This window comes from Ornithodoros turicata, chromosome 5 (genome assembly GCF_037126465.1).
Source record: "Ornithodoros turicata isolate Travis chromosome 5, ASM3712646v1, whole genome shotgun sequence".
NCBI classification, from domain to species: Eukaryota; Metazoa; Arthropoda; class Arachnida; order Ixodida; family Argasidae; genus Ornithodoros; species Ornithodoros turicata.
In genome coordinates, this window is record NC_088205.1 from 8,240,056 (window position 1) to 8,266,683 (window position 26,628).

The window sequence follows — 26,628 nt, forward strand, 5'->3', positions numbered from 1 at the left end:
ATGCATTTGGCTGAGAAAGAAGTGGCCTGCTGTCGTAGCCACTGCAGGACATCTTTCCGGAGGGCTTCATCTGTGCGGGACGTCTTTCATCCAAGGTGCTCTTTAAGGGGCCCAAAAGAAATGGTAATGGCTTTGGGCTACATCTGGGCTGTAAGGGGCATGGGGCAAGACCTCCCAACGCGTTTCGGCTAGGGTTGGTACAGTAAAAATTCGCCGTGCGAGGCCGGGCATTGTTTATGAAGAAGAATGACCGTTCCGAACAACGTCCCGGACCTTTTCTCACGAATTGTAGTTCGCACGGCACCCTTTATCAACGTGCTGCTCCATGCTGCTCCTGCTCCATGAAGCCCACATGTCTCAGAAGATAGTTCCCGTGGAATTCCTAGTAGACAGCCGCGTCTTGCTTTTTCTTTGGCGGTAGGGAGGCCCTATGTCGGCATTTCCTGCTGCTGCTTTTTTGTCTCTCGGTGAAATGATGTACACAGGTATCATCACATGTAGTGATTGATTGCAAAAATTCGCCCCCTCGGATTGAAACGGGTTCAGCAGCTGCTCAGAGACTGCCATGCGCGCTCCCTTCTGGTCACAAGAGATGTGTCAAGGAGGAACAACCCATCCTGCACAGACCCTGCGTAACAGTAAGCGATCGTGAATGATTGTCTCCACACTACCGACACTGATATTACGCTGGGCTGCAATGTTCCAAACTGGTACTCGCCGCGCGGTTCTCGAGGATGGCTCGCTCAACGCCTGCGATGATCACTGGTGTCGCTGCAGTCGGACGAACGTGTCTATGTGGTTCATTCGTCTGCACCGTTCGTACACTCTTCCCCTTGCATCGTTTGTTCTCCATACTATGCTTGTAATGCCTGCAAAATCTCAGCTGATTCGACGTTCTCTTTCACAAGAAACTTGATTATGCATCGCTGTTCCACAGCTACCGACACACTTCTCACCACCGTCATAATAGCTGCAGCTACTGCTGACCCGAGAAGGATTGCATTTCGTCCTCCGAAAGTTGAATTCAATTTCATTTACTCGCTGACATTTCTCGAGCAAAAGTCTCGGTGAACCTTGAACGAAGCTTGTATTAAAAACTCGCATAGACTATCGTGCTAGTATATGTTCCATGTCCTCTCGTAAGATATACTATATATATAACACAAGGCAGTCTGTCAAAGAAGAGGAAAGGTGCATGGGAAAATGCATGCTAAAACGTTCTAACGTAAGTCTCCAAAGAAATCGTGAACTCGCATGCTGTTCATTTAATTCCGGAACTGATTCCTCAAAATTATACTAACTTTCGAAGAACGTGAAGAAAAAACAATGTACAAGTTTCCGGAGATGCAGAATCAAAAATAACAAAGACGGTTAAGAGCATCAACTGTTTACTATATACATAAAAAACAAGACTTTCGTGCAGTAGGCTGCACTTCTTCAGGTTTGGAAACTAGGTGCAAGTGCCGGAGTTTCTTACCTGGGGCTGGCGCGCTCAATCATGCTTGGTCCATTCACCACATTGAGTGAATGAGCATGTTCATGAATGACTTTTGCAGAGCTATGGCAAGTGCCCATGCCGCACCATTATTATGGGAGTCTCTCAGTGAACGACCACCGCCAGTGTTCGTCGTGTTTCGCGACGAAAGACTGAGAGAGTTCAGCGGCGTGTGTGTACCAATTTCTGTGTCCATCCCCCAAAGCCGGTGCCCCAAGAAACGAAAAACTGCACTGAGTCCTGCCTAAATCGATCGAAGAGATTTCAGTGGAATCCCCTAGTTCCATAGTGCACAGCGATATATACTTCGATGACTATCTTCGCCCAGGCACCGCTGACCCGATATACCAAGGAGGCCGTGGACGTAAATGACTATTCTCCCACACACCGCACCCCTGACCTTGCTCCGCGTGATTCAATCTTGTTGCCGCAACTGAAGAAAACAATGAAAGCTGAAGCGATTCAAGCCGAACGCAACCAGACGATTAACGAATTATAAATGGTGAATACCAGACGTATTTTTCAGTGACGCCGTAATAAGCGCATATGATCGCAAGACCTACTGGCCGGAAAGTCTACTAATCACTGACTGACAAAAGGCACCACCGAAATTATATGAGCAATCCATCTTCCAGTGGAACGCATCCACGAAAGTGCTGGATGGACCACGTGCGAGAGGACCATGGGCCTCTCTAGAGTCACTAATTTAGTATTAGTAGTATAGTATCACTAATAGCTCATTTAGTGGCTCTAGGCCTCTCGTTTCCAAAAGCTCCTGGAGGAAGCATTAGCAGAACAGATTCTTGATCTTCCCCTTTTTTCTTGTTACGTACAGGAAAAAATTAAGGCCCTAGAGGCCGTGCATAATCTACACAGAATTACAGTGGCAGCAAAAATAAGGAAGGAACACCAGCGAGGCCTGCTGAGGGGCATCCCTCGAGGACGTACCGCAGCGCAGGCTCAGGGGCAACCCTCAAGGACGTCACATCGATTTCGCTTTGGCTGCCAACACACCCAAGCAGCACAATGTACTGAAAGTCGAGTGCAATAGGGGTGGACGGGTAGGTGGAAGACCTTGAACGAACTGGTGAAACTAAAGAAGATTGATAAGACACATACCGTCCACCCCTATTGCACTCGACTTTCGGTACATTATGCTGCTTGGGCAACCTCTCTCCCCGCAACAACCATACGCGTGATGGATTTTATTGCGGCATGCATAAGAAATTTTGCCTTCGAAAGCATGGAACAGGCGTTTTACGTCACAATATTTCAGCACAGGTGCAGCGGAACCGTGACAGGCAAACTATGACGTCGTTATGCGGTTTGCGAAATGCTCCTATATAGCGAGCACGTACGGATATTCGCGCCTTCTAGAAACGTCGCGATTCGAAATACACAGGACCAGTTACAGGGTCGAATTCCGGAGGCGATCATCGCAGACGTGTCGCGACGCTCCACCGGCAGATCCAGTTTGTGCGGAGACGTCTCGCGGAGCAGCGGCGTCTGGTGCAGTGGTGTTCAGTCAAAGCGATTTTTACGGTGGTGCATCTCGTGCAATGGTGGGTAAAATGATGGTCACGAAGTTCGACGTTTTCTTCAGGTAGGAATGATCTCAGATTCTTATGCTGTTTGTATCGTTGTGGAAAGAAATGTATAGCGCCCTTCATTGCCGCATATTCAGACAGCAGAACAAGAAGATTATGATGATCGTATAGTAGAAAAAAAAAATAAATAAATAAAGAAACCGCTTTTCGGCATGCTCCATGCACGAGCTGTTCGCTGGGAAATTTCGGAACGAACTTTCTTTCAAAAGAAACGGGTTCTGCCAAATTGTGAGAGGATCCTGCGCCGTTCACTGACAACGGCTTTCTGCAGAGGGGAGGTTGTTAAGAAAGCGGATTTTACGTAAAGAACTTTCCTGGGTTTCCTGAAAACTGTTCCTTTTTTTATAAACACTCCAGATACCCACTCCATCTATACTTAGTACTGAGCCGGACATGTTTCAAGTGAACCAACGGAACATATAGGTTCTTTATGATTGACAAAATCAATACAAATTTTGCAATTGAGTTTTGCAGTTCTTCTTTTCCTTTTTTGTCACGAAATGTCTAAAGCTATGTTGGATAGGTATCGCAATACGTATATATATATATATATAAAATATCTCAGGTCTCTCTTGAAATCTGCGTACACGGTGGAGGGTGGCAAAAGTGAGCCTGCACTTCTTCTTGCAGCCAGATCACGTTTGTTAACGCGGTCTGCCTTTGACTGTGTCCTGGAATACGTGGAGCAGTGTTGCTGGCAGTATATTGTCCCTGGAAAGACTTTTCCGCTGCTGGGACATTATATTAAACTCTGCAAGAGAAACGGGGCATTTGTACATCTGTAGTACCTTATCAATTGAGTCCATCTTCAGCATTATCACGCCGCTTCCTATTGTGAGTGTGTGTGCAAGAGCACTCGACCCGCGATGCGTGCTTCCCGGATGTTGATGGGATCGACTTGCTGAAGTGCGTCTATCGCACTTCGCGCAGAACGCGTCTGCAAGAATATTTTTTCTGCACAGTAGAACGCGGATGCCTATGGACGCCTTTCCTGGATTTTCGTGCTATACATATCGTCGTGTGACGAACGCAGCGACCTGTTCTTAACGGTCAGCAGCATGCCAATCGAGCTAATTAATCGAGCGATTTTCCTTTAATTAGTTAGCGGGACCAAGTGAAATTTTAATCACACGAGGACACAACAGGGACAAGTGACGCCGTTGTGAATGTAGGAAATCTGAAAAAAAAGTGAATAATAGATTAGATTAGATTAGAATTAGATAAATCTAAATAATAATAATAATCTAGTGAATAATCTATGGCCCTAGTTGCCGGTGTGCCAGTAAAATTCCAATCATCATCATCATCAATAATATATCTTGTTCTTGAAGTAACCTAAATTCAAAGTCGTTCTCCCGTGACCCAACAGTGAGAGTAATGAGTGGGACGATGAATTGAATACGAATAGGAAAATGTGATTCGACATTAAGTCCATCTTGGCACCGCAAACGTTAACGCGCAAATCTAACACGTAAACAAAACCTGGATGTCAGCATGGAAGGGCAACTGTGTGCGGGAAAGGAACAACAACATTTGTTCTCATTTGTTCCTGTTTGTATCCAGCTGTCCCGTCGCCCAGCTGTCGTCCTTTGTTCTATCAAAGCCACATCACGAGGGTCCTACGGGTAATAAACAAGCTTTCAGGGACACGTGACATTGATGACACAGGAACGAGATGCTGCAATCACGGCAGGATAGTATAGTAGCATGCGTACGTACGCAGACGACAGCTGAAGCGGAAGATATGAATATTTCATTGACGTTGTACAATCCGGACGCAGTTGGCGACGTGCTATTTTACTCCTAGCTTCCTCGCTTTGAAAGCGTACGCACATTTCGACATTTAGATCTGTCGTCGTTGAACTCTGTATCAGGATTGCAAAAAAGAAAAAAAAAAACGAAACACAGTGTAGGTCCGTCCGTGACCTTAGGGTCACGTGACCTGTCACGTGCCACCACTTTGTGAGCGACAGACTCAGTTAGCGGTGCGCTGAAATTGTGTACGCACGCACTACTTTTCGCCGCATTAGATTTTCGATCCCATTACTTCAATCCCAAGCTGAGCTTTTTCGGTACGCAGCTATACCACAACCATTTTCCATTCATACCATTTTGTCCATTATTCCAACTCAGTTCATTCGCACTCTTCGTGTGTGTCTGCCTTCGAGATGCGTTTTACCACCTTGTGACGCGCGACTCTCTGACGTCGCACCTGTCGATTGAGCATTCATGTCACGATTCATTGTCAAGGACAGGCAGACTCAACGGCCTCATACTTGTCACCCGCGTTTTCAGTGTAGTACCGTTCTCTTCACGAAGCAGGAGCAGAGTGGCAGTCTTTCGCAGACGTTCTCACAGCTGTGGGTCAACACAGGCCACACGTGCTCTCCGCTAAACGCAGGTGTCTGCATGGACCGCATAAGTAATCTTTACGACCCTTTCCTACCACACCGCTTTCAGAGATTACCCGTGACGTCATTCCACTGTCCGACGACTGTGACGCAATATATATCGTTTATAACGATAGCTCTTGTCCATAAATGAGCCAGGTAATAGCACTTGCTCAGCTAACTGCATCGGTAAAGTAAAATGGCAAGCGCAAAGGCTCTTCTGTCGTGGCGAACGTAAATTTGAATAATGCGTCTGTCAAATGGCACTATCCTATATGATTGATACCCCGGATGTCCTTTTCTGGTTTCTTGGTCTAGGCTGTGGTGGTAATTACTCAGACGAACAAAATTGCACAGAGAAACTGCGTGCGCGATTCTGTTACTAATTTTTCGAAGCTTCTACAAATAATTTAGCAGTTGTTTCTTTTCTCCTTTTCGACACAGAACATTAATCCTAGCAAATCCTAGTGTTACGGGACGTCGGCGCAACAAGAAATGCCCCATTGCGGCGTTTTGTCTGGTGGCAGCGAAAGGAACAGCGTGACCTCGACCAGGGTCGTCGCGCGCCCTCGGATTCTTTTTCTTTTTTTTTACGACGCTCGCTTCCAGTGGCTGCTGTGGACGTTGCTCCCCGAAAGGAGATAGTGCGCTATCGTAGCTGGGGTCGTGTCTGGCGGGGTCGCGTGTTGTCGCGAGTCGGCCATGGTTCAATGTGCTTTCGTGATTCGTGGTCTTTGCAGCTCCAGGACAGTTCTTTGTCGTGCCTTGGTGACAGGAAGCATTCCTGGGTGCGCAGGCTACCGACGGTAGGGTTGCTCTCCTATTGTTTGGTCTGTGATGTGTGGTGCAAGTATACTGCTTGCGGTCTTTGGGCGAATTACCGCATTTAACTGATAGTTTTAGTACTGCACGCGGAGTCGCTTTGCGCGCGTGAGGAAATAACGGGGGCATTATCCGCATGCGCGGTGCAGGGGCAGATCTAGGGGGGTGTCGGATGTCCTGACAACTCCCCCCCCCCCCCCCCCCCCCTCAAGCTCTGTCGTTACCACGTGGTCGTTACATAGAGTTTCAAGTGGCCTTGGTAGTGTAACAGCATGCTGTCCAAGGCAGGACCCCCTCAGAAAAATCCGCCTCTGCGAACGTGGCTTTGCGTTTAGCGCGTGCGCAGTGTGAGCACACCATTCCGTTAGGCACGCAAGGCGACCCTGTAAGCCACAACTAAAACTCTCCAATGTCAAGTCCAGTTTTTGTGTACGGCAGACATGGAGATTGATGCATGCAGTACTGGACACCAGGTCTGAAGATTAGTGCTGCGACATAGCGAATTGAAGCAGCGAGCTGCGCTTGTTATGGAACAAACAGAAGCTCGAGCGCTCTATGCCGATGTAAAATTTTGTTGTCAGTTTGATGCTGTGAAGCCCCCTTCTCGGGCCTTTAGTGAGATTGCCAACGCAAATGTAGGCGAGGGAGAATGACACCGGAAGGGGAAAACCGACGCCGCTCTTGATTCCTGACGACATCTGCTATGTCACACGCTTTCGTCGGGGCCGTATCAGGTTATCAGTCGCAAAAACTCCGCAGCTATATATATCCAAGTAACTAAGGGGGTGCGAATATATATCGAGTCGTGTTTTTGTCGTTTCGTGATTTCGTTGATGGGATCCGACTGGATGGGAGGGAAATGTGTTGCTTTCAATAATCGGCGTCGGTCGCTAGGGCGAGAAGAGCAAAGTCGTTGAACTTCATATAACTCGGGACAAAGGTGCTGACAACAGGACTCGAACATAGGCCCTCCCGATTTCCGGTCGAGGATGCTTCCTTTGTCCTGAGTTGTTTGTGAGTCTCCCCCCTTGAGTTTCTTCCCCTTGCACTAGGAGTTCTAAAGATTTTAAAAGTTGAGTTTCACTGGTTCTTGAGCGTTGTAGGCTTACGTGTGCCCACGTTTGTAGACTGCCTCGGCTTATTCTCGTTGTTTGCAAGGTCATTGGAAAGTGCACTGAGGAACAGGTGCGGCGAAAAAGGTCTACGGGGTACAATATTGTTCATCAAGGTGAAATCCCCGGAGCAACATTTTATGCTTCCGGCGTCACCTACGCGAACGAACGCTATTTTTACCTTTCTTGATGAACATGCAAATATGTCTATATCGCGAGACTACGGCGCTCTGTATGTGTGCACGTCCTGTAATCCTGTACGGAGTACTTGTACCTGGAAACGCATAATGTTACAGAGAAGGGCTCATCTTCCACTGCTGTGATGTGCATTATCTGAGTTCTACGCAGTTCCACTACTGATAAGGGAAGGATGTTGCGTTAATTCGTCGTTTATTGCTCCGTTGTGTTGTCGCTTGCCACAGGCGGGCTCTTCGAAATACCGTCACTGTGCTGACTCGGGAAATTTGGAACACATTCTTCTCCATTCCTCGTCGCCAACTACATTCCCCACGTCATTACCAGCATTCGGGTAGCGTATCGCCCCTGGCGATGAAACTCAAAATATAATCACGAAACTCATTCATCATCTCAAAATAAAGTTGTTGTTGTTTTCCCGCGCTGCCAACCTTTCAGGACAACACTATACCGTGACTTTCGTCCTCTTGTCATAATGACGAAATTGGTCCGATCCAGCGAACCAACGCACTGCTGACCATAAACCTCTACCCGAGAAACGTCATCATGACGTTGGTAGACAGACGGAAACCGAAACGGATTGGAAGGGGAGGGCTGAGTTCCATGAATGGATACTTGTTCACTGCCTTCTATTGAAAGAAAAGTAGGACTGAAGGTCGCGCCCCTTTCGGGGACCATCGTAATCCCCTCAAGACCGTGGTTTTCGGGCGTGACCTTGTTCGCCCCATAGCTTCGAGCATAGTTTAACTCCACCAAACTAGTGGCGCTGTCGAACACTATGACGTCATTTGTTCGGTCCCAACTGTCCAGGATCCAGAATTTTCCTGAGGGGGATCCTGCTTTGGTGACAGCTTTGTACTACGCTATATAAGGTCAACTGAAACTATATGTAACGACAGAAATTGACGAGGGGGCGGAGGGGGTCAGGACGTTCGGGCCCCCCAAACCTATATAGATGCACCCCTGGAGCTCACCATCGTATTTTAACCGAATTACAGCGAGTAACGAGGCACAGCGCCCATGGCGATCAAACACCGCATTCGTCATATTCAATACAAGTTGCTGTTGTTCTAGCTTGGAACTCAGAAGCAAGGAAATGCAAGTGACACTACCACTCCATCGCTCGCTAATTCGGTGCATCCTGCACTCACGTTCGTCTCTAGTCATCACTTGGGTCTTCCGCCCATGCTTTGAAGAATCCTCTCGCACTTCCACGTAGCAGATGGTTTCCGACGTTCCGACAACCGGACTTCCAGGAAAACAAGGAAAACCTGCGTTACATATCCTGAGCGCAACGACCAGTCGAATTGGGACAAGACGCCCTGACTTGTAAACATTGGAAAATTCCCGCGGCGATGACATGCATGACCTCACCCTAGATACATCATGTCTGTCTCCCATTGACGACTGACCATTCAGATGCGATTGTACCTTTCACCAACCAGGAGTGTCTTTCCTCCTCTGAAAAATGCCATTATAGAGGCGGTCCTTATCTATAGGCGTGCAGACGGCATAGAGGAAAGAGTCGTAAAAACATGAGAGGGCATAAAATAGAGTGGAGAAATTCTCCAGTAGCATGTCTTCTGCAAGGACTGGACGGTGCTGTGGCAGCGACGACATGAATCCAGTGAAAACGAAGGTCCACGTGGAAGTTTGGCTGTCGGTTTTGTCGGTTGTCTTGAAACGTTTGCGGCTGTCGTGGAAGCTTGCAGCGTCTCTCGTTGGTTTGAACGTGAGCAGTTTAAAAAGGAGACTGTTCAAGCAGCGACCGAAAGCGTGGTGAGTTCTCGGGCGACGGGTAACGTGGTCCGGCGACATTTCTTTGCAAGCGGTGTGGTATAGGAGCTGTTCATATAGCGACGAGATTATGTGTTTTCTAGTGATGGAAGTTCAAACACTACGACACAGTCATTAATTTTTTTTTTTTTGCAAAGATGCATCATTTGTAATACTACGGTGATGCGGTGCGGCCTTGCATTGTCGGTTTAGTGACGTCATAGCGACTCGAGGACGTGTTACGTATAGATCCGTGCCTGATTTTCGAATAACGGAGGCGAAAGGGAAAGTTTACGAGGGCTCTGTTTACGGCGTGATGCTGGATAAAGATTCGCCTTGACCGAGACGCTCTGTGTTGCATATCGCTTGCCAAGTTCTTGCGGACCTCGCGGCTTTCTCGGCTTACTTTATTTTTCCTTTTTCTTTTTTTACTGATTGCTCGAAAGTCGTTCTACGCACTCACCAACATAGCATTCTTCAAGTGACTGTGTGCTAAATGTATGTGTGCGCAGTGTCTTTTCAGCAGTTGCTCGAACGCAATAAAGGAAGGCAAAAAGAAAAACACTGTAGAGGCGCCAAAATCTACAACATACATTTGGATCTCGATTCTCTCTTTCTGTGCCCTACACAGTAACACAGAAAGCTTACAGAGCAGATGGACGGAGGCAATGTTCGATATAACGGCAGACGGCCATTTTTAGCCGTATAAATGTTCCGAGGGGCTGTCTTCACAGCAGGTAGAGTCGGTGCGCGGCGAAGCCACCTTTACATAATACATGTCCCAAACTTTTTTTTTTGTCTTTCTTTCTTTACCTGCTTAACGTGTAGGCAGCGACCTAGTTTGAACCCGTAATGAGCCTTTTCTTTCATGGGAAGTACGATATGACTAATTTTTCCGGTCATGTGATTCATTTGTGTTCCGGGAGGAAGAACGCCATGATGATGAGCAATCTCGAGGATTTATTCCACGCGAAAGGTGCCCCTGAGGAAGTGGTGTCTCTCATTTTTAAGATCAATGGATGCCTATCTCAATTGTTTTCAACGTCATCTGCAATATCAGATAAATGTAAACCCGTTGGTTACTGCATATGGGAATAGTGTGATATGCGCAACAAAGGGGGTCGTGAAAAACGCAGACCCTCAATTCAATTTGGCTTTATAATTCAAAAGTGCGTTTGTTTTGCAAGAAAAAGAAAACGTGTGCTTTGCAAAACTAGAAGACAATGTGTGTCCTCGTTCCCCTGAATTTGCCTATTCTAAATTTCTGTCAGAACTAAACGTGCTTCTTTGCCAGGCCCACCAAAACCCTTGTTTACCTCCGGGAACTATGCCACGATTACATTCCGCGCTTACGACCCTGACCAGGAGACGCAAACGTAGTACGAGCGCGACGAGCCCATCCGAAAGAGAGGTCGCGTGATCGCCACGTCACAGCGCTACTATTTTTACTCCTCCTTCAATATATTCTATTGGTTTCTCTCATCCGTCTGTACCTGCTAACCTGACACGCAGTATTATATGCGTAGAAGAAAACGTGTTGCTTGCAATCATCCACAAGCCTGAACAATTCTCACATTTCGGCAGTGGAAAGATACGCGTGACTTCGCTGTCTGCTACCCACTTGGGGGCAGGGCAGACAGAATCCCTGTGGATGACGTCACCTTGTAGGGCTCTCTGGCTGCTTTCCTTCCTTTTCTCTTTTCCTCGCATTTGCGCTTTCTACGCTCTCAGCGATGTTCTTTCTTGACGAGTCTTCTGTCAGATCCTATGCGGATAACAAAATGCATCCTCAAATGGGAAAGCAGCTATCATTCTTAGCATTCCATCAAGACAGGTACGTGTTTCAAAATACAGTGCAAGTCAGCTGTGTGTCGTGAAGACCGCAGTGTTGTCAGTTGATGTCATATATTGTTCTCAGTAGTAGTAGTATTCCGTACAATGGGCTCACATCTCCCTCGTTTGCACGTGGGTACTACTTGCATCGTAATGAAATGGACACATATCGCTTGCGTTTCACAATTTCTTCTTTCACAGTACCCGCTATGTGACCAACGGAATTGCAGTCTTCGTTTTTCTTTTACATTCATCGGAACTCAGCACGAGCTGCCGCATTTCCAGTGTGTTAAATTTGTTCTGTTGGTGGATACAGCACGTAGATATGGGGACGAGAGGCATGTACAGCAAGAGCTTAGAAATCCGACCGCGAAACGCCAGTGGGTTTCAACCAGCCTCCGGGGTCCTGTTCTAACACGTATTAGGGATTAGTCATTATTATGTATAAGGACGGATGCGATACTCCGACTTTAACGTCAAAGCTGCTCCAAGGTCTTCATGCGGTTCGTCGTAAAGTGTACGAAATACTTCGGTTCAAGTACGTACGTTCAACCGGCGGGAATATTCCTCTGCATACGTCTGCTGTTTATTTTTCTTGCCTCAGCTTGACCGGCACTCTCAGCGTGTTTGTGCTTTTTTATATTTCCAGTGAGCCTGATGACGTGTACATCACTGAAGACATGCGGGATAAGGCGTACAATATTTGTCGAGAATTTCTCAGTGGTTCGTGGAAAAGCATTTCAAGTCGCGACATGGTGTTCAAGTCTGTCAGGTAAGCAGCCCTATCTGCGTTTGTATGTGTTCTTTTAGACTGCAGTGCAGAGAGGAAAATGCGTGTCGCCATCTTACAATCCTGCGTGACATATATGAAAGGACAAGGAGTGGTTAGCTCAACTCAAGGGTTAGTGTGTCAGCATTGAAACAAGTGTCAAAGTTCAGAGAGCAGTGGGAAACTTCAATTACTCTTCTGGATGCCCCTTTATAAATTAAGAAGCAAGGTGCACATTAACATAGAAACTACATCTGTTAACATTATGTGCCCCTCAATATGAACTTTGTGTACAACGTGGTGCCTACAGCAAAGAACCTCATCAAACAATGCTATAAATCTGCACAAAGCTGACACGTTATCTGCACAGCTTGTGATAAGACATCTTATGCAAGTATGGGTTATTCCGATCCCCTGTTGCGTTCTTTCGGCTGATTACCGAAGGTATTGATTTTGGGATGTATTTTGGATGCCAACATGAATATTCCAGCTTGTCCTGCTTTTACAAGGTATCTGTAATGTTTATCTCGTTTTCCGTTTCAGTGGTGGACTGAGCAATCTTCTGTACTACTGTTCGCTCCCGGAGACGCATACTCCCCTTATTGGAGAGCCAAGCCAAGTTTTGATGCGCATGTACGGCCAGATTCACGGAGAGGGGGCTGACTCCACAATCACGGAGAGCGTTATCTGCACGCTTCTCTCCGAACGGAACCTTGGGCCAAAGTTGTACGGAGTATTTCCCGGAGGACGCCTGGAAGAATATATCCCTGTAAGCTCTCCTTGTAGACTTGTCTTGGATAGTAACTAAGTTATGAGTATCTTGTAACTTTGACCAGTTACGTGTTTTAGTACCTATCTGCAGTAACAAAAGTGTGGGGACAGTAGCCGTAAGATGTAACTGTCGTTAAGTTGCTCAGGTAGCGCCGTATCCTTCCAGGGTCCCTATTCTCGTCAAGGTAATCGACCTCGATTACTTTGTGTCTCGCCTGTCATTGGACGAAGAGCAGAAATTAATGTCACGCGCCCGCAACCAATAGTCGAGCTCCTGAGCCTGCAATCTTCGTTGCTTTATGACTAACGAAGGGCATTTTAGTACAGGAATCAAAGCATTTGAACTGAAGCAGTAGTGTCTTGCTGATAACTAGACCCTGGATTCCTAGGCAGATGTGTGTTTTTTTTTTTCTTTTCGTGTGGTCCTAATAGTGCCTTTTCGATACGGGAGCACGAACTGGCATTGCTGGGGTACGCCCTGCAGTGGCGTAGCCAGACCTCCAAGGTAGGGGGGGCTCGATACGAAAACTCGCCCTACTCCCCCCCCCCCCCCCCCCCGCTGATCCTGGGCGCGACAACATACACATACTCGTGCACGCCGCAAAATGCGGTTAAAAAAACAGAACGAAAATAATTGATTTGGACGTGCACAATACGATTACATGTATAGGCTATCATGTCCAATGAGGTGGCGTCACGAGATTGGAAGGATTTTGAAAAGCTCATACTTTGAAAACCATTCAAGAGTGCTGCTTAGACGCCATGAACTGTAAGAACTTTCGCGATCGTCACACTGTCACCCCCCCCATATATATATTATTTTCTCCTCGGATTTGCACGATTTCCGTGGGTCGGTCCGTGGCAGGTAGGGGGGGCTCGAGCCCCCCCTAGCCCCCCCGTGGCTACGCCACTGACGCCCTGTATCTGTTTGATAGTGCCTGTAAATGCCTATGCTGGCATTAGTGCCTATTTTGGCATAGATGCCCAAAACTCTGATTAAACATAGAAAAATTCCTATAACTGCCCCAAAGCGGTGGCAAAACTCCGTTCTCCAGGCAAAAGTGACATCGGTCACATCGCACGTCCTTTTGAAACGATCTATCGCTTGAAAGAAGCGAGTATCTCAAGAGTACTGGAATGTAAGTTGAGAATTGAAAATGGGTTATTCAGTACAGTCGACTGGTAGTTCTTTCTCTCCCTTCCAGCACTGCGATGTTTCATGGGACGTTGCTATAAAATATGGGCACGTTTCGTAATGGTTTCGTCGCAATCTAGAGATCTTTTAGCACCTTTGATAGGCACCTAAGACAACTTTTTTTTTTTCCTAAAAATCCGTGCCCTAAACATAAACAAAAAACAACCAGTGCTCACGAGTAACAAGCATGTGACATAATTGCAGTTGGACAGTGCAAGTGGCAAAAAAAAGTTTTTGAGTTGCGTTTGTCCAGATTTTGTTACATTAAAGGTGACTAAGTCATTCTACATTGGTTAATCCAATCAGACTGCTCCACCATCTTTGACGCAAAAAAAAAAAATTTGCACGTTGAGCGTCAACGCAGGTGTAGTAGTAGTAGTAAACAGTAGTTGTGGACGACTCTACTTGAAAACAAAAACAAGGTTCGAAAGGACCTAATAAATGGCACGAAGTGAGAAGTTCTCAGAGACAAACATGTTCCAAGCCTAGTCATTGTCTAAATAACCAAATGCCATAACCTGAAGCTGCTTAACATATTTTGTGTCATTCTACACTGCATGTGGCGCGCGTTCTGTTACTGTGTCACACTTTTTTGTTTTCTGTAAAGTTAACCCAATCATTTAAGTCATATCACGCAGGACAAGTCCTTAGCTGAACCATTGTTCATGCTATAATATAATTTAAAAAAAAATGTTACAGGCCCGAGCTTTGGCTCTTCGCCAACTCAAAGATCCCGAGATTTCCTACACGATTGCGAGGAAAATGGCCAAGTTACATGTCCTTCATGCTCCGCTAGTCAAGGAACCCACGTGGCTCTTCAACAATATGCAGAGGTACCTTCTGTTATTTCAATTTTATTAGTAGTATTTACAATACATAGTACGCAGTGGGGGCCCCGTAGCATAGCTAGAAATTAAATTTTTAAAGTTAAATTTATTAACTGCAGTCATAATTTGCGGAGTCAACCGCAGGCACATTGTGTGCCCACCCGCTACGCATGTTCGCAGCGGAAACATAAGGAGCATTATTGCGCTTGTATTTGCGAGTCACTCTGGTTATTGGCAATAAACACTGCTGTTTATGTACCCCAGACAGTAACTCTCTGAAAGTGAGTACCTCGCAATAATAGGCGACTTCCACCATTCGTTTGATGCATATACCATAAATTTGCCAGAATCTTCTACTGAATCTACTCTCTCAGTATTGAAAATATTTCTCTCGAGCATCCCTTCGTGGATTCCTCCGCGTGTATTCAGTTTTTGTTGTGTGGTGTGAGATGTCCTTCCTGGGCCCCGAATGTGAGTGAAATAATAATATAAATATGTCAGAGAAACGTTGCATGCAATCCCATCAATATGCTCTTGCAATAATTGTGCTAGGTTTACATAACCTGTGGATGAGCTTGATCACAATTTGCATTTGCAGGTGGCTAGATTTTGCTCACAGCATTAAAGTGGACACTATAGCAGTCAAAGATCAGCACATGGCTGTGAAGATGCTAACTGTGGATCTTGCTGAAGAAGTGAGGTGGCTCAAGTGAGTGAATCCACTGAAGGCTTTGTGCAACTCTAGCTATTGTTTTTCAGTCTTGACATCCTTGGTGAAGCTCAAGTGGTGTGGCATGAGAATGCTGCATGTGTGAATGTGCTCAGTGACACTAAAAACATGGTTAGATGAAAAGTAGTGCTTGCATATGGTTCATTTACACATGGGTGGAAGTGCTGCTCCAATTGTGCCATCCTGCACTGTATTTCTTGCGCCAACTTGCATCTGGGCGACAAAACTGCCCCAAAAACGTCTTTAGGTGCCTTGCACTCTTGATTTGAGAAGACCTGTCGCTGTTCTCGTAACTTTTTTGTCTCTAGCTGGCGACAATAATTTGCAACACAGGCATGTCCTGCACCCACTATTTTTGTAACAACCCTCGGGCATTATTAATCAGCGAAATCGACATCTTATCCTGGTCACACATTATAGGCATTTTTTTTTATTGAACCAAAAAAATCCGAAACATACGTCTGTAAAATTTCGAGCGATTCGTATTTAGCTGGAAAGCTCCACTGTCCATGATCTCCATTGTTGCCTAGAATCATCTTTACACTGCATAGAGTACCAGAAAGACACTGGTGGCTCTACACGACATAAACACATTTGAGCCCATTTCGGCCATTTTTCAAGTTTTCTTGGAAAATGTCCAGCATCTAGGGTTTTCCCTCACGGATGACATATAGCATATAGGTTGCTTTTTTGCAAAGACAGCTAGTCTTTGCAATGCAGACAGTAAACTGTGAATTATCGGGAAACAAGCAACTCCAAAAAACACTCTCGGAATATCCCCCCAAAACAAAATCCGAAAACCAGGAAGCCTAGTCATAGGTAAGATCATTTTGAGGTCATATTCGTTTACGTTCTATTTTTGGTGCCTGCCGACACTTCTCTGCCATCACGAAACGATTAGATGAGCATACGTCAGTGGTTTAAATTGTCCGTTGCTCCGTACCGAAGTGTTCGTGCTCTTCATTCTGCATTGGCTGAGTGGCTTAGCACTGGTGTCATTATCGTATCATTGGGATCAGCCAGCAGTACAGGGCTACATTTGCAAAACAGACTTGATTTTACTGCAAGAATATTGCCTGAAACTAATTCCTGAGGCCTTAAAGCGTCAGAGACAACAGCGATTCCCTTGTTTACAGACAGTTTTGCCGCCGATCACGGGCGCTGCCCTTTTTGTATTTCTCTGAACTTGAGCAAATGATGTGATGTACAACCCCCAAAAATGTCGCATTTGCTGCTACACGGCTCATCATATGTGCTTCAAATTTTGACTGCTCCAGAGTGCAACTTTTTCTGCTCCAATTGCAGCTCCAAAAGTTCAGACCCCACTTCCACCCCTGTTTATAGCTTCGAAAGGGTTTCACTTTTGTGTTGTGGAGGATGCCAAGTGCCAATGCTTCTGTCTTTCTTTCAGGGACTTCCTGTTGCAGGCAAACTCTCCCATTGTGTTTTGCCACAATGATCTCCAAGAAGGTATGTGATACTCTGTTTGTAATGGGTTAGTGAAGCTTAATGTGGCTTTTTCGTGTGTCCAGGAAATATCTTGTACATGGAGAGCACTGAATTCCAAGATGAACACTCTTTGAAGGAAGACAATTTGGTGTTCATTGATTTTGAGTATTGTGCATACAACTACAGGTGAGGGAACTCATGTCATCTTCTTGCTGTTACTGATAATTGAAACTCTGTGTGCAATAAGGGGATAAGTAAAAAAATTCCAAACCAAGAATACTTCAAGTGAATGCATAGTTGGTCAAGTAATTGCAGCTGGATTTCCTCTAATAATGCAAATGCAAAATGTGTAACATATATGTATGTGTCTACTCCACATGCATCTCCTATTAGCATCATTTTTGGGTGTGAGCAGAGATTAAACAAAATTCAGGAGCATGACACATCCCCTTTTTCAATGCAACATTGCTTGCATAAAGCCCTGTGTTTTAGGGTAAAACCCGGTAAAACCAGTTTTTATCCCCGATTTGCATCATTGTCACTTCAGGTAAAACACCCCAAAAATCAAAATCTAACTTGGCAAAGTGAAAATTCAGCCACCAATACCAGCACTAGAGGATGCTGTGTTCCACACCTTATGTTCTGTAAAATGCAAGAAGGACCCTTTTTTTTTTTTAAGTTTCCACTTGAAAATCTGCTTTTCTACCCGATTTTACCGTTTTACAGCCCCTTAAGTAACACCCGATTTTTACCCACCAATTTTTGAATCACATAAAACTTGAAAGCACAGGGCCCTACGCGTGCACAGGGTCATCGTGCAGAAAAAAAGTTTTCACGAGTCAGACTTTGATGGCAGAACAACAGAGATGCCAGGGTAGGGTGAATTAAAAAAAAAAAAAAAAGACTATAAAACCAGAGACACTTCTACCATAGGATGAAGTCGCCTGTGTGTAGTGGAGCAGCCTGTATCAGGCTTATTGTGCTGCTAAACGAGCATAATCTTGAAAATCCTAGATGACAAGCATAATCTGACTTATTAGTGTAGTGCACACATTTTTTCTTTTTCTTTTTATTGCACCACTCAGTAGCATTGCCGACACGGGCACGTGAGGTAGGAAGAACATGTTTTTCGAGTGGAAGTTTAAGTTCATTTCCGCATTGTAGCAAAATTTAAGCCACACCATTTGTATGGGTGTGTAGGGCCTGATCTGGCTGTCCATCCCATTGACACGCATGCATTTCCCATTTCTCACCCCCCTTGTTGCGGGTCAGTAAATTGCAATTCGGTCCTAAATTTTCCTTGCAAGGTACATACTGGTATGGGGACGTCATTGCAACAAAAATACTAAAAAGGGGATAAGTACACTTATCCCAGTATTGCATATAAAGGTTCAATTGTACTTCTAAAAGCGATAAAACCTGAGTGCAGGGGACACGAACAGACGAAACACAGACGAAACACAGACGAAACACAGACGAAACACAGACGAAACACAGACGAAACACAGACGAAACACAGACGAAACACAGACGAAACACAGACGAAACACAGACGAAACACAGGCGAAACACAGGCGAAACACAGGCGAAACACAGGCGAAACACAGGCGAAACACAGGCGAAACACAGGCGAAACACAGGCGAAACACAGGCGAAACACAGGCGAAGCACAGGCGAAGCACAGGCGAAGCACAGGCGAAGCACAGGCGAAGCAAGTGCTTTGTCCATGTTTTGTCTGTTCGTGTCCCCTGCACTGGGGTTTTATCGCTTTTAGAATGTACCACCAAACGGCACGGTTTTTATCGCTTTTAGAATGTACCACCAAACGGCACGGTTTTTATCGCTTTTAGAATGTACCACCAAACGGCACGGTTTTTATCGCTTTTCAATTGTACTGTTGGTGCCACATTGGTCTCTGCTGACGCAACCCACATTGTTTGCAATTTTCTAGGGGATTCGACATAGCCAATCACTTCTGTGAATGGTTGTACGACTATTCGCACCCTAAGCATCCATTCTTTAAAGCAAATGATGACTATCCGTCTTTGGAGCATCAGGTGAGTTGTCTCGAATAATTCGTAGCACGTGTATTGAAGACCCCATTTGCGCTCGCATGAAACAGATCCACATTAAAACGCGCTGCCCATACCACTGTGTCAAAAGGTCTGGCGGCAGTATGGCGACACTGTCTTAAAAAAGAACATCGTTTCTCTTAATTTCAGCGTGCGTTCGTGAAGCATTACCTGAACACGTTTAGGATTTGCAATGTGGGCCCCAAACAAGTGGACATGGACCCATCAGTCAACACGATGGAGCACATTCTCAAGGAGGCAGATATGTTTGCATTGGCCTCTCATCTGTTCTGGTCACTGTGGTGTATTTTCAATGCGCATACGTCCAAGATCAAGTTTGGATACTGGGTATGCATAATTTTAATAAATACAGTGTGCAATAGGAGGGATGGCAATGATTTGTAAAGGCTTCAAGCTGCATATGTTTGGAACTACTCAAACCCAGAATATTGATGCCGATGCCTTAGTTGCAGGGAGAAGTGATAGTGGTGTCCGTATTTTTATGCAGGGAAAGGTAACGGAAACTGTGTTACAGTAGACTTCCATTAATACAACTTCGGATAATTCGTTTTTTTTTGCTTAATTCGACAGAATTCGAAGGTCCCATCAAACGCCCATATGTTTCTATTGGTAAGAAAGCTTGTTATTTCGAATGTGAAAGCAGTCCACCTCGTATGATTCAACCGATTTGTCGGCATGCCAGTCACCTGCGTCGCACCGCACATGGCAACAGAAAGAACAGTACCGATAATGTCCACTTGGCGATGGTCCTGGTCCTGGCAAGGAGGAAACGTCTCCTTCCTCTTTCTTTCTCTCCATTTTTGTTTGACGTTTCACTGGGCTTTCTTCTGGAGTCTGTCGGTGCAACAATAGTCCGATATACAACTCCGATATACAATCCAAATAGTCCAATATACAATCCGTGTGCTTTACACCGATATTGTGAGGAACGTGTCCTGCCGCACAGAAGATGGTGGAAGGGAAACCGGAGACGATTTCGCCGAGAACGTGCAGCGTGAGCGGCCAAGTGCAGCCGACGTTGAAGCCGGATTCGACGCACTGAAAGGGCATTCCATCACATCAACGCTCTACGTGGCACATTTTCAGATGCGCATTTCAAGCGCGAGCGATAGCACACGATCACACACAAGTGATACGCGTTCCCGTAAGGATCAGATTAACGGAAGTTTACTGTATTCGAGAAATATAGCGGGTAACCGCAACAGAAACTGATATCCCTCGCTCAGAACACCTGAAACAGAGACTGGAACGAAAATAATTTCCTATAATAATTCGGCTACTGCAGGACTAGAATTATTACCATTCTTTACCGTATCATTTAGATATATTTACGAAATAAAGCTGAATTACGTAATTGAATGAAAACTACAAGTGTCGTTGAAGGTTGACGGAGACTTCTATTTCTTTAAATACATTTAAAATTCGAGAAGCGTGCTATGCTAGTTTTTGCCATTTTTCACTTGGTGCACTATGCCAGTTTTCACTTGGTGCATCCAGACACCGCTAGCATCACTGTGGCAACTCTTTGATTGACGTAGAAAGAAGTGGACCACAGTCGTAACCTAACGTCAACTAACTGGAGGGCTTCAATCTGTGTGGGACGTCTTTCCTCCAAAGTGCTCTTTAAAGGGGCCCAAACAAAGGGTAACCAAGTGGGGCAAAATCTGGGCCGTAAGTGTCGTGGGGCAAGACCTCCTAGCGCATATCGGCCAGGAGTGCTGTCGTCAAATTGGCCGTGTGAGGCAGGGCATTATCATCAAGAAGAATGACTCTTCCGGACCACATCTCAGGCTTTTTCTTACAAATTACATTTTGCATGATACCCTTTATCGACATGGACTAGTCCTGGGCGTTAATCGTGACCCTCTGCTCCAAGAAGTCCACATGGATGACACCCTGCAATGTCCCAAAAGACAGTTCCCATGCTTCCCTTTCTTTGGTGTCGAGGAAGTCTTATGTCGCGCTTCATGCTGCTTCTTTTTGTCTCTGGGGTGAAATGATGCGTCCAGGTTTCGTTACATGATGGTTGATTGCTAAAATTCGTCTGCCTTGGATTGATACTGGTTCGGCAGCTGCTCAGAGGCTGCCATGTGCGCTCCCTTCCGGTCACAAGTGAGGTGTCGGGGAGCCCATCTTGCACAGACTCTGTGGAACAGTAAGTGCTCGTGAATTGTCTCCACATTGCCGATGCTAATATTATGATGGGCTACAATGTCTCGAATTGTTACTCGCTGGTTCTCTAGGATGGCTCGCTGAGTCTCTCCCTTCATGTCTCCAATTTGAGCTTTTTTTTTTTTTTCCTGGGGTGAAATTATGCATCCAAGTTTCATCACACGTGATGGTTGATTGCTAAAGTTCTTCCCCCTTGAATTGAAACTGGTTTAGCGGCTGCTCAGAGACTGTCATGCCCGCTCCCCTCTGTCCGCAGTGCCGACACTAATATTTCGCTGGACCGCAGTGTCTCAAGCTGTTACTTGCCGGTTCTCGAGGATGGCATGCTCGACGCCTGCGATGTTCACTGGCATGACTGCATTCGGATGAACATGTCCATGTGGTTCATTTGTCACCGTATCCTGTGCTTCACCCAACTCTGTGCACCATTGGTGCACTCTTCCCCTTGACATTGTTTGTTCTCCATACAGTGCCTGCAATCTTTGCAGAATCTCATCAGGTTTGAAGTTCTCCTTCACAAGGAACTTGGTTATACATTGCTGTTCCACAGTCGGTGGTTTATCCAGGCCCCCTTAATCCCACTAACACCCCCCAAATGTTTGGCTTAATTAATTAGGCCACCCTGTCGTTATAGGTACTTATGATTGTGCACATATTTCTCTACTAACATAAATCTATGTTATCCATTTTGTATCGGCAATGTACAGGCCCGGCCCGGGCCTTACCTTCAAAAGTCCATGTGGGTCCTTGAAAAATTTTCAAAATTATCTGTATAAACCCTAATTAGGCCACCCTCTTGCTACAGCTACTTATAGCTGCCAGCTATTTACAGCTACCACCAACACAAATCTGTGTTATGCATTTTGTAGACATTCAGATCGAACTTTTACATGGTACTGATTTTTTATCACACCACATTTCTTTAGGAATATGGCCTGGCACGTCTGAAGGCTTATATGAAGCTGAAGCAGCAGCATACCCGTGCGAAGGAGGTTCAGCCCGGAACCTAGCGTGCTTCCATTTCCTCAGAGACTGGGAGAACCAAAGCCCATGGGACATTACTGCCAAGACAGGAACCTCCACCTGAATATGGAAGTCAAATGAAAGAGAAGTGCTTACAGGACACTGGCTACCCGTAAATAGTCTTCGCTCTCCTGCACAAGGACATCGTGTGGAAGAGCTACGTCAGAAAGTCTGTGTAACCAGCATTCCAGGAGTTGTAAATAGTAGTGTGTACACATGCTCGTTTTTTGAAGGTGTCTCAACTATCAAATGTGTTCAGCACGTTCCTACTGTTGTTGCATTACAGATATCGGGGATTTGAACGACTTGAAAAGGTGCCTTAGAAGCGCATGATTTCCATTTTGTGTCTGCATGCAGTTCGGCTTTGCGACACCATGCTTGTACACCGGGCGTACATTTCCTTGATAAGGGAAGAAAGGTACGAATGAGAAACGAAAGGGTGGAGAGCGCGTATTTCGTGCTAAGTGAGACATTTCAGATACTCAGTCTAGTCAAGAGTTCCTCTTTTGGCTTTCCTTTTCCTCGTGCATTTTCTGTGTTCTCCCCACAAAGCTGCTAGGGGCATCTTGCGGTGGAGAAAATACATTCCGACAGTATTTGGGGCATTTTCACTTTCGTTACGAGTGACAGAGTTCGTTGGATCGTCATCCATGCGGCCTAACCCACTAGACCACGCGGCCTAGACCATGGCATAGATGAGACCCTTCCTTGTAAATGTGTCTCCAAAATTTTAATCCTACCGCAGATGTCTATCGTTACCAAAAAAATGCACTTCATGCCCGTTGCCGTGAAGATGAGGCGACGTAATGAATATTTGGGTTCGTAAGTGAGATTACTTCATCCATGTAGCCAGCACCCCCTTAGCAACAAAGATGCCTTTTTTGTGTATATCAGAAATCCTTGAAGTCCTTTGTGCTATATGTGAAGGGAAAACACTACAACAACAGCGCTAGGACACTGGAACAGCAGCAATCAGCTGTTTACTGTGGACTATCGTTGTTCATGCTAAGAAAAACAAAGAGAAGTCCTTTGCTTCAGTTGTTTCTGAAGGTGCACTTCATGATCCTTGGACAGCCTTCCTCTTTTACCTTGGTAAAAGTGATCAGAATCACTGCAGGTCTAAGTTCCATTTCCATTGAGCTACATTCTGTACTTGCCACCTTTTCTTTGTGTCTACCATGACCAAGTTCTCGTTGTCGTCCTAACTTATTCATGGTGGTGCAAAACGTGCTGTCACTGTGATGTATTTATTGGTTTTAGTGGATGCTGGTAACTTTTGCCCCCGTTGAAAAAAAAAAAAAAGAGGTGGGTTTCTGGTTTTAGTGGAAAATAAAAGCAAAGTAAAAGGTAACTCCTTGTGATTTTGTGGTACTCTTCTCGAGCTAAGGAATACCGATACGCATTGACACCTTTGTATACTTTGGAATCTGTATTAGTGAACTGCTTTCTGTGGGTTTCATGACTATCAAGAGACTACAAATACTATATTATACAAAATGATCGAGTTTCTGATGTTGGTGCTTGCAAAGTTGGGCAGTGCAAACTCCCCTGTAACCATCCGGGCTCCCAAATGATCACGATGTCTGTTAGGATGTTCATGGACAGCATTTCGAAAGATGTTTCATCATTTTTTCATTGCTCACAAAAATGCAAGTGAATGAGGCTTCATAGTTATCATACCACAAAGATAACTACTACAAATTCACCCGTTAACAACAAACCGCACCTAACAAGGCTTTCAACACCATCTCAAAAGCTGTTCTCTTTGTCTTCATCCTGTAAATCCGACATTTCTGGATCTAGCACTTCTTTAGCGGGACTCCGTTCTAGATTCTGTTCCTCCTCCTCTTCTTCTACGTCCATCTCAAACAGCCGAACCCGTCTCCTCGACTGGAAGAGCACACAGGCGACACTTCGTGCACCGCTCACAGCAAACGCGGATGCTTTCACATTCTCCAGCCGCCGGTAATTCAGTTTGTCCAGAAACTGGGCAATGTCCACCGCGGGCAAGTCCCGTTCGGTCACCGCATCGTACGCGAACGCTTGTTTCGTGACCTGCCGAAAGAACGGAAGGATGTGCTTCATCGGAAACTGAACTAGGATCGGCACGGACTGTTCGCCGCTCGGGGTCGTTTCGGAGAGGAGGATGGACAAAATGTCTGCGCTGTAGAGCTGCAGGTCCAGCACAGTGTTCCGGCAGTCCCTCACCACGGCCTGATCGTGGTCGGCTGGTGTGGCGTCTCTTAAATTTCCGACGACAAGTCTGACGACTTCGACGCAACCTTCGTCAGCTCCGCCTCTGAACAGATAAATGTCTCTCCGGCACATCGAGTCGGGTGCAACGGCAGTGTAAATGCAACGCTCCTTCGGCGACATCAACTGCGACACAACCGACTGCTTTGTCTTTGTGACCGCCAACAGGACCTGCGTCTGCCTAGCGACGTTCTTTGCCAGGACTTCAGCTGGGCCGACGAATGCGTCGTTTGATGCCTCTTCGAGCTCCTTGTGTTGCTGTACGAGCGATTTTTTGGGATCGTGCGGTACCAGCAGATCGCTGTCAAACCCTTGTGCGCTTTCCAGAAACCTAATCCAATCGTTTTGTCCTAAAGGAGGAAATGGTAGCTGCTCGTCTTTGAGATACTGACCCACGCGCTCCAGGCTGAAGGACGACGACTTATTCTCGTCCCACTCGACTGCGAAGCTCTCTGTCAAAAAATTTGCTACGAAGCTGATGTCTTGCTGTGTCACGCGTGTGACTTCGGACGGAACTGGCTCATCGGAGAGTCTCAGGATAACCGTGTACAGCCAACGGAAGAACGCTTTGAAGTTCTTCATGCTGCTGTCGATGACTTGAAGCAGCTCCATCGATTTCATGAGAAATGCTCCCGTGGATTTCAGCGCGCACGTAACGGCTTCCTTCGACAGGCCGAGCGCGCCGAACTTTTCGTCCCAACGTGCCATGCCTTGCAAGTCGAGGAAATGGAAATATAAGGAGTGACCGACACTTTGTAAGTTCTTCAATATGTGCTTCTGAATATTGCAGTAGCAGAGCTCTACGGAGTGGCCCAGTTTTTTTAGGCCTTTATCCGTAAGATCGTGCAGCAGGAATTTTTCCAGCACGTCCGAAGGCGTGCCGAACATCAAGAGTTCGAGAAAATCGTCACTGACTGTGCCGTTGGACAACTGCTGTTTCTCCTGCGCGTACTTTGCCAGCTTGGAATCGATTTCCAGAAGAATGTCCTCCCAGGCTTCCGTTATTGCCATGATCGTCGAGGAGAGGTAACTCAGCAGGGACGAAATTTGTCCATACTTGAGAGCTACGACTTGTAGTTCTCTAGATTTCTTCTGTAGAAGGGGCACACTGTAATTCTGCAGACACAGACACTTCCCCGCACCTTCGTCCCATTCGACGACGAGACTTAGCTGCCCAAAGTCCTCGGACAATGCGGCTGACACTATCATGGGGGCCTGGTTCCTGTTGTAGGTTCCAATATCAAGTTCAAATTCACCGCAGAGGAATACACCATAGGAATGCATCAGGACTTTTCCCGTAGTTGTTCCAACGACCAAGATATTGAAGTCTTCTTGATCTTTCAATTTTTTTGAGTCCTCTACATTTTCGCTGCACAATTTTCCTGACGATGTGCCGTAACTTTTGTTAAGGCTCGGAAGTTTCGAGAGGTAAATATGTGAAAGGTCGTTATAGATGGAACACGGTGTCTCGTGGTTCTGAGCTATGCAGCCGTTTGAAACCCATGTCAGCGCAGAAACACAGGCTTTCACTTCTAGGGTGTGGATGACATCGGCATTTTCGACGCTGCACAGTGTTATGGAACCTGTAAAATTGGAATTATTACGACGCCATTCTTTTAGCACCAGTATACACAACAGACATGCGCGTACCGGTGTCGTATGCAATTGCTAGAAGTTTCCCGTCTGGTCTCCAGGCAAGGCTTTGGACTGCTGTCTTGTTTTCTTTGCCCCCAGGAGGTGGGCGAAGCCAGACTCTCTTCCAGGACAGGCGGTGCAGTGCTACTTCACCTTGTACTAGTGCTAAAGCTATCAAGTCTAATTTGGGTGACCAGAGCATAAACGCCACTTCTGCTGGCACATGCCGTTCTTCGATTTGCCGGAACGAGGTCATCTCGTGAGGTGCAATTGCTCAATTTACTGCCTCTTACACAGAATATCACAAGGCAGCGTAGCAGAAACACTGTTTGTCGTTTGCATTTTTGAGAAACACCGCGTTTGCTCGCGCTTCTCCCGACTTTGCCGCCATCATTTTTGGACCCAGCGTTGCTAACGCCAAATATTTTACTCCACAAAGTATAGCGAAATTCAGTATATAGCAAGTCAGGTTACGATGCAT

The 26,628-nt window shown here is 46.0% G+C and overlaps 2 protein-coding genes across 7 annotated transcripts in view; one reads left to right on the plus strand and one right to left on the minus strand.

Annotated features, from left to right (window-relative positions):
• Window positions 1-23,610, plus strand: part of LOC135393942 (choline/ethanolamine kinase-like) — a 35,733-nt gene extending 12,123 nt beyond the window's left edge. For 2 of the 6 annotated variants that reach the window (XM_064624307.1, XM_064624306.1), the window contains exons 2-10: window positions 11,880-12,002; window positions 12,543-12,768; window positions 14,665-14,798; window positions 15,391-15,501; window positions 16,934-16,992; window positions 17,055-17,157; window positions 18,923-19,028; window positions 19,194-19,391; window positions 22,163-23,610. In XM_064624307.1, coding sequence (XP_064480377.1) covers window positions 11,880-12,002; window positions 12,543-12,768; window positions 14,665-14,798; window positions 15,391-15,501; window positions 16,934-16,992; window positions 17,055-17,157; window positions 18,923-19,028; window positions 19,194-19,391; window positions 22,163-22,246 — 1,144 coding nt within the window. In that variant the 3' untranslated portion in view covers window positions 22,247-23,610. Of the gene's footprint in view, window positions 1-2,964; window positions 3,099-6,179; window positions 6,299-11,028; window positions 11,232-11,506; window positions 11,769-11,879; window positions 12,003-12,542; window positions 12,769-14,664; window positions 14,799-15,390; window positions 15,502-16,933; window positions 16,993-17,054; window positions 17,158-18,922; window positions 19,029-19,193; window positions 19,392-22,162 lie in introns of those variants that run through there. The other 4 variants (XM_064624302.1, XM_064624303.1, XM_064624304.1 and 1 more) reach the window with 4 other exon arrangements.
• Window positions 23,611-23,874: 264 nt separating this feature from the next.
• Window positions 23,875-26,558, minus strand: LOC135393940 (anaphase-promoting complex subunit 4-like). The gene is made up of 2 exons (XM_064624300.1): window positions 26,163-26,558; window positions 23,875-26,095 (listed from the first exon to the last, which is right to left on the minus strand). Exons 1-2 carry the CDS (start codon window positions 26,401-26,403, stop codon window positions 24,009-24,011), a joined length of 2,328 nt encoding a protein of 775 aa, XP_064480370.1. The 5' UTR covers window positions 26,404-26,558; the 3' UTR covers window positions 23,875-24,008.
• Between the last annotated feature and the right edge of the window lie 70 nt (window positions 26,559-26,628).